At 35.7% G+C, this 13,806-nt stretch overlaps 1 protein-coding gene across 2 annotated transcripts in view; it reads left to right on the forward strand.

Moving 5' to 3' along the window:
* The window catches only part of ZFYVE9 (zinc finger, FYVE domain containing 9), a 237,491-nt gene that overhangs the window by 149,448 nt on the left and 74,237 nt on the right, over positions 1–13,806 (forward strand). For both annotated transcript variants that reach the window (XM_006839767.1, XM_006839768.1), the window contains 3 exons: positions 976–1,096; positions 8,166–8,288; positions 10,040–10,195. In XM_006839767.1, coding sequence (XP_006839830.1) covers positions 976–1,096; positions 8,166–8,288; positions 10,040–10,195 — 400 coding nt within the window. The remainder of the gene's footprint in view (positions 1–975; positions 1,097–8,165; positions 8,289–10,039; positions 10,196–13,806) is intronic.

Genomic DNA, 13,806 nt, shown 5'->3' on the forward strand with positions numbered 1-13,806 from the left:
GAGATGGGGATAGGTCCCTTGTGGTACAATGGTAAATAATTATCAGGACTGACTGTGAGGGTTGGAAATGTAAAGATGGACGTTTTGTAGCAAAAGGAGGGAGTGATTGATTATGCATTCCAGGAGCAAAGGTCCCTGGAGCCATCAAGGGAAAAGAGCAGAGTGTGAGACCCTACCCAGAGAAGCAGTGGTTCCAGTTTAAAGTTACTTTAGTTTTATATATATAGAAAGGAGAGCATCATTTTAATAGATCTTTGAGCATATCTTTTAAATAACTATTAATTAAGTCCACTTAACTCTCCATAAGTTTTATATACTTTATTTTTAGTGGTGGTATGCCATTGAGTTGATTCTGACTCTTGGCGACCCTGTATAGGATTTCCAAGACTGTAAATCTTTACGGGAGCAGAAAGCCTCATCTTTCTCCAATGGGACCACTGGTAGTTTAAAACTAGCTGACCTTGAGGTTAGCAGCCCAACTCCTAACCACTACGCTACCAGAGCTACTTATATACTTTATTAAGTGTGGCTAATATGGTCTGCATATTGATCAAAGGGAAAAAATTAAATAATAACCTGAAGTTTTATTTCGGTGCATATAATAAATGGAAAATGACTTACTTTAGTTTCTTTATTTTGTCAATTATATATAAATGAGATTTTGTTTAAGTAGACCCAAAAGCTTTAAAGATTCAGAACTTAAATTTATTAATTTTTTTAATTGCAAAAAAGGCTCAGGTAAGGAAGTCTCTGACCTAGATTATAAGGTTACCGTGATTTGATGATGTGAGAAGAAGCTGTACGTTTGAAAACTCAGGCTTTTCCGAAACCCTGGGTTAATAAGTAGTATCTTAACGCTATCTTTCAAAAAGTGTGAAGTTCAAATTTTTTACTGAAATTCCTATTTAACATTCTTAGCTAAATTCTACTAAAGTCTTGAATGTAATGCTCACTTTGCTGATATGCTTTCCCTAGACGGATATTTCTCTATTCTCTGGGAGTATAACTCAGGTTGGAAGTCCTGTTGGAAGTGCAATGAACCTTATTCCTGAGGATGGCCTCCCCCCCATTCTCATCTCCACTGGTGTAAAAGGAGGTATGTGGACTTACAAATTTAAGCAACGTTAGTTATATACATGGGGGCCTCAACAAGTTCGTGGAAAATCTCCATGATCTTTTAATTCCATTTTCAATGAACTTTTGAAGCCCCTTCATATACCAAATGTCACATTCTAATTTATGGAAAGAGACAGAATTTAAGGAATATTTACCATTCTTTCCAACAACAATAACAAAAATCCTACCTCAATTGCCATGAAACAATTCTTGTTATTACTGATTGTTTTAGAGTAGACTTCAGTGTTTTCATATTATAATGTCATGCTCATTCTTTGGAAGTATATTTGTATTATAATAAACATTTAAAATAATGTATATTTTATATTACAAAATCTTTTATTTGTAATTAAAATATATTTTGTAATTGGAGTGCGGTAGCTCCATATGGTAAGTGCTGGACTGAGAACCACAAGGTAAGGAAACTCTACCCTAGATTATTATTAAGTTATCATGATTTGATGATGCCAGAAGAAGCTGTACATTTGAAAATATTTCATAGTACAAACTCAGGCCTTTCAGAAACCATGGGTTAATAAGTAGTATCTTATGCTATCTTTCAACATGTGTGAATTTCAGATTTTTTACTGAAATTCCTATTAATATTCTTAACTATGTTCTACTAAACTTTAAGGCCACCAGCCACTCTGTGGGCGAAAGATGAGTTCTGCTCCACAAAGATTTTAAGAAACCTCAGAAACCCTATACAGGGTCCATGTGAGTCAAAACCGACTCAGAGGTACTTAACCAACCAACCAAGCAATATTATTTTTAATTGTAATATTGTAAAGTTTATTTTTGCTATTTCCAAACACATCATACTCTGAACAATTGCTTATGATTCCAGATTTGGCTCATACTGGTACAATCAACACATAATTTTTTTTAATACAATGTACATTCAGAAAGATACATATATAGCATGTGGAGGACACTGAACTTAATTAGCAGTTTTTCTGTTAAACAAAATTTTTAGGGAACCCAGACAAAAAGTAAAAATATAACCCAATCAAAAAAGAATTCTTAATTTTATGTAAAAGCTTATTGTTACTGTATCTGGGGCAGCATCTATTCAGTACCTTTTTAGGAGTTCATTTATTGATAATCTTTTACCCCTTTTGTTTTTTTACCCCTTTTGTTTTAGTCCTTGTCTAGTCTCCTAGCCTTCAGGTTTTTTGTTTTTTTTTTTCTCCTTCATACTGTTGTCAATTATCTTTTGAAACATCAATTTTATTTTATATTGGTTTTAGAAGTATTAAATGGATTTCTAATACCTTACCTTCTTCAAAACCTAATCGCAACCATTTTTTCTAAATTTATGAAGGTGCTTCAAAAAGTCTGTGGAAAATTCCATTATCCTTTACTTATTTTTTTCCATGAACTTTTTGAATCCCCTTTGCATTTTCAGCCAATACCCAAACAGCTTAGAAACATACCACAAACTATTTGTTCTTTTTGGAGTATTCACTTCTCAAATGTCCAGGCTTTTTCATTTTCTGTGGGTTAGTGGGAAGATTGTGGGCTTTGGAATTGGATAAACATAAATTTAATCCCAATACTTGTTCATTGTAACTGTGATCCAGTAGGCAAATCATTTATCTTTTTAAAATCTGTTTCCTTGCCTACTTCAAAGAAAAAAAAAAGGGGGTAACCCCATCTACTTAAGAGTAACTGTGAATTATTAAATCAGAGATCATAACTGGAAGTACATATTAAGAAAGTGTCTGGTGTGTGTTGTTAGCTGCTATTGAGTCAGTTCCAACTCGTAGTTACCTTATATACAACACAACTTAACCCTGCCAGGTCCTGTGACATACTCACAATTGTTGTCATGTTTGAGCCCATTATTAGAATCCATTGTGTCATTGAATTTCACTGGCCTTCTGTTCTATCAAGCATGGTACCTTCAGATAACATGTCCAGAGTACATGAGATAAAGTCCTTCTTTCCTTCTAAGTAGCATTCTGGCTATACTTCTTCCAAGACAGATTTGTTCATTTTTCTGGAAGTCCACAACACATTTAATATCCTTCACCAACACCATAATTCAATGGTGTCAATTCTTCTGTGGTCTTTCTTATTCATTGTCTAGGTTTCACATACATATGAGGTGGTTGAAAATACCATAGCTTGGCTAAGGTATCTGAAAGTGACATCTTTGCTCTGTAACACTTTAAAGAGATCATTTACACCACATTTACCGCCATTTAATTTGTTGATGGTTGCTTCCGTGAGCATTGATTGTGGATCCAAGACAACTTCAAGCTTTTCTCTTTTAATCTTGATGTTGTTTATTGGTCCAGTTGTGAGGATTTCTGTGTTCTTTACGTTGCGTTGTAATCCACACTGAAGGCTGTTTTCTTTGATCTTCATCTGTAAATACTTCAAGTCCTCTTTGCTTTCAGTAAGCAAGGTTATTTCATCTGCATATCACAAGTTGTTAATGAGCCTTCCTCCAGTGCTGATGGTTAGTTCTTTTCTTCAGTTAGTCCAGTTTCTCAGATTAATTTGCTCAGCATACAGATTGAATAAATATGGTAAAAATATACAATCCTGATTTTAAGACGCTCCGTATTATCCCTTTATTCTGTTAGAACAGCTTCCTCTCTGTCTATGTACAGACTCCTCCTGAGAACATTGAAGTGTTTTAGAATTCCCATTTTTCACTATGTTATCTATAGTTTGCTGTGATCCATGCAGTCAAATGCCTTTGCATAATCAGAGGTAATCATCTTTCTGGTATTCTCTGATTTCAGTCTGCTGCATAGTAGCATGTAATTTATATTTTTCTTTTTCTCCTTTCCTTTGCATGTAATAACCTTCTATACTGTAGACTCCTGGAAGAACTCCTCAACCTTTCAAAATTCAGCTTAATAGATAACTCTTGTCTGATAACTTCCTTCACAACCATGTGTTGCTTCCTCATTTCTGTTCTAATAGCAATTCTGTGTGTGTTTGTGTGTACTTGTTGTTGTTGTTTTAACTTTTTATTGTTGAGTGAAGGTTTACAAAGCAGATCATCAGTTTTACACTCAACAGATAATGCTCTTTGTTTTATCTGAGTGGCGGCAATCTGCTCAGTTATCCCACTTCCTCCCGTGATTCTTGTTTCCAGTTTTTCTTCTTTTCCCACCCTTCTGAATTTATGTCTGTAGTTAAATATGCTGCCTTTTTAATCTCAAATGGTTGAGCATTCTAAGGTGTGTGTACCTCACAAGTGTCCTCCTCCATATATCTAGCTATTGCTTGGCTAAAAATTGAGCCACGGGGGCCTAATAGCAAATATTATAGATTGCTACTACATAATATTTTCTCATTGTAATCAAGATATTTTATATGTTTGATCCTTCCAGAAGGCTCTGGATTACTTCAGTCTTAATTCATCTTTATTTATTCTGTTCTTAGCATCGTACTGGACTTCAAGTATGCTTGAAGAAAATGTTGGCTGAATGCATTGCACTATCAAAACCAGCTGTGTCACAGATAATTCAACAATCATGGTGGTGATTGTGTGCCGTGGAGTTAGTTCCGACTCATGGCAACCCTATATAGGATTTCCAAGGCTGTAAATTTTTACAAGAGCAGAAAGCCTCATATTTCTCCCTAGGAGCAACTGGTAGATTCGAACTGCTGACATTGTAGTTAGCAGCCCAGTTTGTAACCTATTATGCTACAAAAGCTTCTTAGTTCAACAATGAATAAGCATAAATTAAAGTATTTTACTGGATAATGCATTTGTTCCTTTTCCAGGACTCCAAAAATAAAAATGAATCAAGCAACCTTCCCTCAAATAGTACACTCTACGTACTCATGCTGGGTTCTAGAATTCATCACAGTTGTCACACAGAACTAAGACACCATACTTATAGTTATGGGGTTTATTAGGGAAATTAACAGGTTACAGTTCAGGGCCAGAAATGCTCAGGACACAGTTCTTCCAGTCAAGACAGTCTCTTCTCAGCCGTACCCACAGGCCTTTCTTTGCCAGATCTATATTATAAAGTTCTTTTAGTGATGCTGATAAATGCCCAAAGTGCACACCACTCTCCATAGGCTTAACATGAAGGCAATCAGTCAGCTCTAGCTCCATGAGTCAACAAACCTAATTCAACCCCCCCAATTAAGTGACTAGAAGCACTGCACTTTGCAAGCAAGCCTCAGCTTTATTTGTACCTTGGGCTGGAAAACCCACTGCTCTGGCTCATGCTCTGGCTTTTGGTTCTGATTGCTGTTACTGCTTTTCTGTCATTCCTCTGCTACTCATCTGATGTCACAGCTCTCTGTCCCTAGGTTGAGGAGGTTCAGTGCACAGGGATCTTGAGGTCCAAAGGATGTGCTTCACTCCTGGGTATTCTTGATGGTAGTGAGACATCCCCCTAGCCTGCTTCTGAGATACTAATTTTAAACCCATGTTAGAGTTCTGAGTTTTTCAACCACAGTTAACTCTGTTAATGATCACAACTGAATAAAATCATTCCATTAGCATCTTCTTCCACCTTTTTTTCCCAGACCCAGCAGAGCAAAAAAAATTGTTTGATGGGAGTTAAAAAGACTATGAACCATATAAAGTAATTAACTACACTACAATACTCTTTTGTTATTAAAATAGCTTGGGTTCCTTTTTTTTTTTGATACATCTTAAATAATAAAGAATTAAGTTGGCCCACTCAATTCTTAAAATAGGTCAGATTTCATTTCCACAAGTTACCTCCATTAAATCTAATTTTCAAAATCTCTTCCACCGGGAAAGAAAAAATGGTTATCAGTATTTACTTAATTAAACTATGTTACTAGCTCTTCAGGAGCCCTGGTGGAGCAAAGGGTAAGCACTTGGCTGCTAACCAAAAGGTTGATGGTTGGAACTTACCCAATGGCTCCAAGGAGGAAAGAGCTAGCAATCTTCTCTCATAAAGATTATAGCCTAGAAAACCCTATAGAGAAGTTCTACTCTGTCACATCTAATTACTATGAGTTGATATTGACTCAGCAATGCCTAACAGCAACAATACTATGTGTTCAGAAGAATTTTTCAGATTTTTGTTTCAATGGAGGACTCCTGTGTAGTGCTGTAGGATCAGCACTGGACTGCAAACCACAGGTTGGCAGTTCTACTCTACCAGCTGCACCTCAGAAACCCTATACTGGGTCTCTATGAGTCGGAACTAACTTGACTGCACTTAATAACAACATATTTCAATGGGATTACTTCATTAAAAGTTTTAAAAGTTACTTAGGATCCTTTTTCCAATATGTATTTTCATTGATAGGTGGTTGGATATTTCCTGTTTTTCCAAGAAGCAGTTTTTTTGTTTCCTTTGGTTGAAGGTAAAAAGTGTTTATTATACCTGTTGTGAAGTGCCGTTGAGTCAGTTCCAACCCTTAGCGACCCTGTAGAGGGTTTCCAAGGAGCAGCTGGTGAGCTTGAACAGCTGACCTTGCAGTTCAAATGGCTTTGCAGTCTGGTTTATTAACCCACAGCGCCAAACCAGGACTCCTTATTATATCTGGCTAACCTTTAATGATGTTATACAAGGGTAAGTGAAAAAGTGTTGCTAAAAAATCATGGAAACCTTTATTAAGCATTTACAAATATAAAAATGTGAAGACATAGTTTCACCTCATATCCTCCATTTAGGTTTATAACATCCGAAGGCAGATTTTTTTCATCTCTGCAACCCTTCCCTGAAGAATTCTATACTCTTTGACGTGTACCACCTCAAAATGGCAGTTTTTGGTATCCTTGAGGGACTCAAATCATATTCTGTTTAAATAGTCTGCATTTTGGGAGCAAAAAGAAGTGGGCAGGGACAAGATCAGGGCTATAGGGTGGATGGGTTAGGGTTTCCCAACAAAATTCTCAAAGGACAGCTCTTGCTACCCGTGAAGAATGAACAGGTGCATTATTGTGATGGGAAAATTTCCTTGGCATAACTTTCCTGGCCTTTTTTTCATCAGTGCAGTTTTCCATTTTCATAAAACTTTCTAGTAACCCCCTGTGACTGAGAAAATCTTTAAGAAAATCTATCAAGAGTACTCTGTTGGAATCCCAAATAACTATCACCATAACTTTCTGAGCTGATCTCTCTGCCTTGAATTGATCCCCTTGGAAACCATAATTTGATTGGACCATTTTTTGGAATACACCCTAACAAGAATAAGACAAATGTATTACTGATAGACAAATTTTCTGCAGCCATCCACTGATCACGGAGATATGTTTAAGCATGATTTGTTTGGAATAAACTTTTGTACATATGAACTGGAACCCAAGTAGCCATACTTTTTAACTTTTCCAATCAAATGACATTTGACTTTTAGATTTTCATTTCCTTTCTCTCTCTAGAATTTACATGACTATTACATATGATTTTTGACCTTCATCATTCAACATGAAGTGACTGAATATTACAAACTGTGGTCAGAGTGATTAAACAGGCAGATGGTCTGTCAGTATTTTCCATGTTTATAATCTAAACCATGATTTACAAATGATTTTGGTGACATCACTGATTAGAGAATTTAGTCACCTATGATATTTTAAGTGTATTTTCTAGGTGCATATTTCACACATTAATTTTTTATTGGAAAAAATTAATTTCACAGTATAAAAAGGTATGGAATAAAATGTAGGGCTCCTCCCTACTTTAGTCCTTAGCTCTCCACTTTCTAAGGATATTTAGTATAATCATTTTCTTTTTTTCATGGATTGTTAACTATTGGTCTTAGAATTATAATATGTGAAATTCTTGTTATAACGGAGAATTAAAGAACTTGTGTCTACTAAAAGAGTTGTCTTTATGACTACATCACACACCATATGGGGGAGTGGGGGAGGTCTATAAGAATACTTCTAAAATAATATCATCCAATTAGGTCACTTTTGAGAGTAAGCGGTGACACTGTTAACACGACTCTGGGATAGTAGACACAAAGAAGGACCTATAAATGAACTACTGTCTCTTTCCTGTCAATAATCAGCCCATTCTCCATTAGATTTCTCTCTTGATTTGACCTTTTTACCAGTCTGTTGCACTGTTTTCTCTCTATAGACTATGCTGTGGAAGAGAGACCATCACAGATTTCAGTAATGCAGCAACTGGAGGATGGTGGCCCTGACCCACTTGTATTTGTCTTAAATGCAAATTTACTGTCAATGGTTAAAATTGTAAACTGTAAGTTCAATTTTTATCATTTTTTTAATTAAAATGAGATACTATCTTGACTCAAGATAGTAAACAAAGTTTTCAAATTAATTACACACAAGAATTTTAAATAGATGCTTATCTTAGGGGACAACTGTGAAACTAACTGAAATCTTTAGTAAGATAAGTGAATGTTCTATGGAAGAAAGCCAAATGAAACTTGAACTGATCTCAGGTCCTTTCTGTTAAACGTGCTCTAAGTCACAACTCACCACTAGAGTAACTGGTGATTGGTCAGTTATCCATGAGGGGCAAAGACTACCAACTAGTCAGTTAACTAATACAAGTAAAACTCAAGTATATCATAAGATGCAAAAGATACTTCTCGGTTCTTGGAGTTAATAGTTTCTTGGGCATCAGAATGAGAAAAGAGAACTTTCATCTAGAATCCTGATTCTCCTTTCCAATATGGAAAATAGAGATTGCACTTATTCTGGATGAGTGTTAATCGATGGAGCTTTGGAGAGAGGAAAGAAGTTCTAAGGAACAGTCCTCCCATTCCCATAATATTCTTGTTTTAAGTTGACGTTGGAAATCAGGAATATCTGTAAACCACTTACTTAGATGTTCTATAGTGATAAAATGCAGGTTTCAGGTTTTCTTGCTAATCATACCCTTGTATATTTGGCCAGTTAAGTAATGCTTGCCACCTTTCCCTATAGGATCAGATTAAAAATAATTTGCTCAAGATTTTAATGTACCATATCTAGTTCATAAGTTATATGTAGAAAATAGCTAACCGTTAATTCCTATTTAGGAATTTAAAATATAATTGGAACACGCACTGCCTGTTTAATAAATTAACATTTCTCAGAGTGAAAGAAAGATTTTTGTTGGGTGTCCAAGGCTATAAATCTTTATAGAAGCAAACTGCCACATCTTTCTCCTCTGGAGCAGCAGGTGGGCTCAAACTGCCCATCTTTGGGTGAGCAGTTGCGTGCTTAACCGCTGTACCAGCATGGCTCCTACTTTAGATTTATGTGGTGGTATCTATCATTTTTTTGAATCCTTTTGGGTTTCCTTTGGGAATCACATTGTTCTGGGAGTACAAATGATAAAAATGCCAAAAATTGAATATTATTTCTTATTAATTAGATGACTTATGCTTTTGGGATTCTATATAACCTTCAAGTGAAGAAGTGGAAGTAGTTCTGAAACGCCATCCTTTTCACTACTTTCTACATCATAAAGCTATTTAGCTGATTGTCTATAATTTTCCTCCAGAAAGGGCTGTAATTAAAATAGCTAGTCTGTCAGATTTATAGATTCAATTTAATAAATGTACCTGAAAGTGTGTTTTCTTTAGGATACAACTTAAAGCCAAAGTGATAATGTTGAAGTTGTGTTTCTGTGTGTTTGGTTGTTTGTGATCTTACAGAAGTAATTATTTCCTCTGGGCTAGTAATGATTTGGTTTTATCTTGTTATTAGCAGAATATTATTTCTTTTAACAATTATACCTTTAAATAATAAGAGTTAAAGGTTTTAAATGTGTTTTCTTTCACTGTTCTTTTATTTTCCTTCTAATTGTTTTTCTAAGTGTGCTTTATCATGTTTTATTTTCTATAATAGTGTTTTTGAGCAATTCAGTGACAGTTAACAGTTGAATTAGATATATTAAATATGCTCTATTTATTCTTTGCTGTTTTTGCAATATAGGTCTTGTGTACCTTTTTTAAGATTAAAGATTTAGAGGAATGTATTTTTATATTTAATTTCTAGATGTGAACAGGAAGTGCTGGTGTTTCACAACTAAGGGAATGCATGCAGTGGGTCAGTCTGAGATAGTTATTCTCCTCCAGTGTCTACCAGATGAGAAGTGTTTGCCAAAGGACATCTTTAATCACTTTGTTCAGCTTTATCGGGATGCCCTAGCAGGTGGGAATGCTTTATGACTTACTTTGTTTGGCTTTGCACTCTTTTTAAATGTTAAAAAAATTTTGGACTCAGATACAAAATCCTGTTAACCTGTTATCACTGAGTCCATTTCAACTCATAGAGACCCTATAGTGCTCTGGTGGCACACTGCTCAAAAACTAGGATGCTAAGTGAAAGGTTGGTGATTTGAACCTACCAGCTGCTCTGTAGGAGAAAGACCTAGCAATCTACTTTCATAAAGACTATAGCCATGGAAACCCTAGAGGACAATCCTACTCTGTCCTATGGGATCACAATGAGGTACAACATATTGTGTTAAATTTGGAAGCATAGCATTAGACTTTGATATTTGTGACAAATTAGAACGTACTATGGTTTGAGAAAATACACATTTTAGGATTGCCTGGTGTGGCTGTGTTGTTTTACAAAGACTGAAATCAAAGTTGTAAGAAAATCCTTTGACCTTGTTATCCGAATATTTTCTTTCAGTTAATTAGGGGTCTTGACTTTGGTACTTGCTAGAAGGAAATATATACTTTACCACTTGACTATTCAGTTAATATATAATTATAACATAAACATTCTTCATTGATTTTTCAGCTTTAAAAAATAACTCTTGGAAGACTTCAGTATAGTTTGAAAATATATGTGTTATTAACTGTGGTGTTATAAGGGGCACAGCTCCAGAAGTTGGGGAAGACTAGGGTACTGATGTAAAAAGATATTGTCAAAAGTTTGAGGGTGAAGGAAGTAACTATCATTAGTTGGTTTTGCTCATTCACAGTAGAAATTGTTGTATTATCTCCACAAACATTAAATGTATTTGACCTGCCTGGGAATTTTACACTGTTAGGCACATGCGCATGTCTGCAAAAGCACTGCAAATGTGTATATTGAATATGTGATTTCCGAATAATGATGGTTAACTATGTATATTTAAGTATATTACTTGGTGTTACAGAATTACACTTCCCATGATGTAACAGGTAAGTGAAGAGAGGTGTAGTTGAGCTAAATTCTCATTTATGATTCTAGGACATCAAATAATATCTATAGTTAGAGTTCTAGTGTGACACTGTAGGATAAGCACTGACTGCTAACAACAAAGTCGGTGGTTCGAACCTACCAGCTGCTCCTCAGAAACCCAATACATGATCACTATGAGTCAAAACCAACTGGATGGCACTTAGCAACAACATAGTTGATAAATAGAGAAAGAGTAGTTTGCATATAGGAACTAAAACAAAGGACAAAGAAGATTGTCTCTGAGAAAACCATGAGGATTAGCAGAGAATTTTAAATGATTTTCTTGTATTATTTAATAATAAGTATTTATACTGTCCAAAATATAGCATATACTTTTGTACATGAAAGTATTTGTTGCAGCATTATCTAAATTTAACCCCCAAATTTAGAAGTAACCTAAATGTCTAGCCGTAAGTGAAAAGTGTTATACTTATCAGATATAGTATCTTTTGTGTTATTTTTGTTGTTGTTAAGTACCATCAAATCTGTTCCAACTCATAGTGACCCTAAATGGGGTTTCCAAGGATTTGAAAAACACTTATGAAAATAATATAATAATATGGAAAAGATTCTTGAAATAATAGGTACAAAGCAAGATACAAAATTTTTAATGTGATTATTGTTTATGCATACAAAGATTATAACCTGTACAGGGTCGTTATGAGTTGAAAACGACTCCATGGCACACTACCACCACCAAAATTGTCCCAATTCATTATTTTTCTCCTCTATGTCACACATTGTATAGGATCAACAAATTATATCATACATTTCTGCTGAGTATGAGAGATTTGAATACTCTAGTATGGTCCTGTAGGATAAGCACTGGATCACAAGGTCTGTTTGAACCTCAAAGTCGGCGGTTCAAACCCACCAGCAACTCTTGGAAACCGGATACAGGCTCGCTATGAGTCAGAACTTACTCAATGGCATTTAACAACAACAACATCACTTGTTTGTTAGGTGCCATTGAGTCCCCTGTATAGAGTTTCCTTAGGCTGCAAATCTTTGCAGGAGCAGAAAGCCTCATTCTTCTCCTGCAGAACTGTTGGTGAAGTTGAACTGCTGACCTTGTGGTTAACACTCCAGTGCTTATCCGACAGTGTCACCAGCGTTCATCATTTGTTTCTTATTGTTGATGTTGTTGTGTGCTGCCGAGTCAGTTCTGACCCTATATAGGGTTTCTGAGAGTGGCTAGTGAGGTTGAACTGCCCACCTTGACACGATTAGTAGTCCAGTTCTTATCCTACAGTGCCACACTAAGGTTCCACCACTTATTTAGAGGATCAAAACAAAACAAAACCGTTACCACAGAATCACTTTTGATTCATTACAACTCTATAGGATGGAGTCAAACTGCCCTATAGGATTTCCACACATGTAAATTTTAAGGAAGCAAACCGACCTTTCAGGAGACCTGAATGAACTTTCTTTATTATTTCTTGTGAGTTTTTAAAATCTAAAATGTATGTATTTATATTTAATAGTAATGTGTGTGGGTGCGTACTTCCTTTTTTAAAATTTATTGTGAATTAAATGAAGGTTTACAGACAAGATCATCAGCTTTACATTCAATAAATCATATACTTTGCTTCATCTCAATCATTACAATCCTCTCCATGGAACCACAGTTATCCTACTTTCTCCCTGTGCTTCTGATTTTCATTCTACCCATGTTTTGATCTCTTCTCAAATTTTACTTTAGGAAAATGTTGCCCTTTTGATTTTGAATGATTAATCATTCTATGGTGAGCATACTTTACTAGTGTTGTTGTTCTCACCTATAAACCTATATACTGTTTGGCTGAAAATTGGGCCATGAGGGTGAGTTGCTTTCCAGACCTGAAGGGTAGTCGAGGGCCATAGTCTCAGGTTTGTCCAGTCTCTTTCTGACCAGTAAACCTGGTCTTTTTTAAAAAATAATTGTGAGTTTGTTCCACATTTCCCCCACCCTATCTGGGACTCTCTAATGTAAACCCTTTCAAAGCAATTGATAGTGGTAGCCTGGTACTGCCTAGTTCTTCTGGTTTCAGAGTCATGGAGACTGATGTTCACGTGGGCCATTTAATCTGTCGGACTAATTGATTCCAAGCGTCTTCAATTCTTACTACTCTTCTTTCTTCTTGCACATGGACAGACCAATAGTTGCACCTTAGACGGTTGCTCATGAGCTTTCAACATCCCAGACACTACACACCCATGTAGGATATAGAACATTATCTTTGTGGACTACGTTGTGCCAATTGACCATGGTGTCCACTGAGAATATGGTCCTGAGCCCCAAGGCCCAGAAACTCATTGCCTTAAGATGTTTACTAATAGCTAGGGAATTCTCATCATTTTGCCCACTGTATGTTCCACCACATACTTAGCTGTGTTTTTAGGAAATGTAAATACTCATGTACAAATATCTTCTTCTTTCAAGCTGTTGTGTGTGTGTGTATATATATATATATAAATATATGTGTATATATATGTATGTGTGTATACACACACACACACATGGTTGTTGTTGTTGGTGTGCCATGGAGTCAGTTCTGACTCATAGCGACCCTGTTAGGGTTTCTGAGACTGTAAATCTTAAC

Source organism: Chrysochloris asiatica, unplaced genomic scaffold (assembly GCF_000296735.1).
Source record: "Chrysochloris asiatica unplaced genomic scaffold, ChrAsi1.0 scaffold00026, whole genome shotgun sequence".
Lineage (NCBI taxonomy): Eukaryota > Metazoa > Chordata > Mammalia > Afrosoricida > Chrysochloridae > Chrysochloris > Chrysochloris asiatica.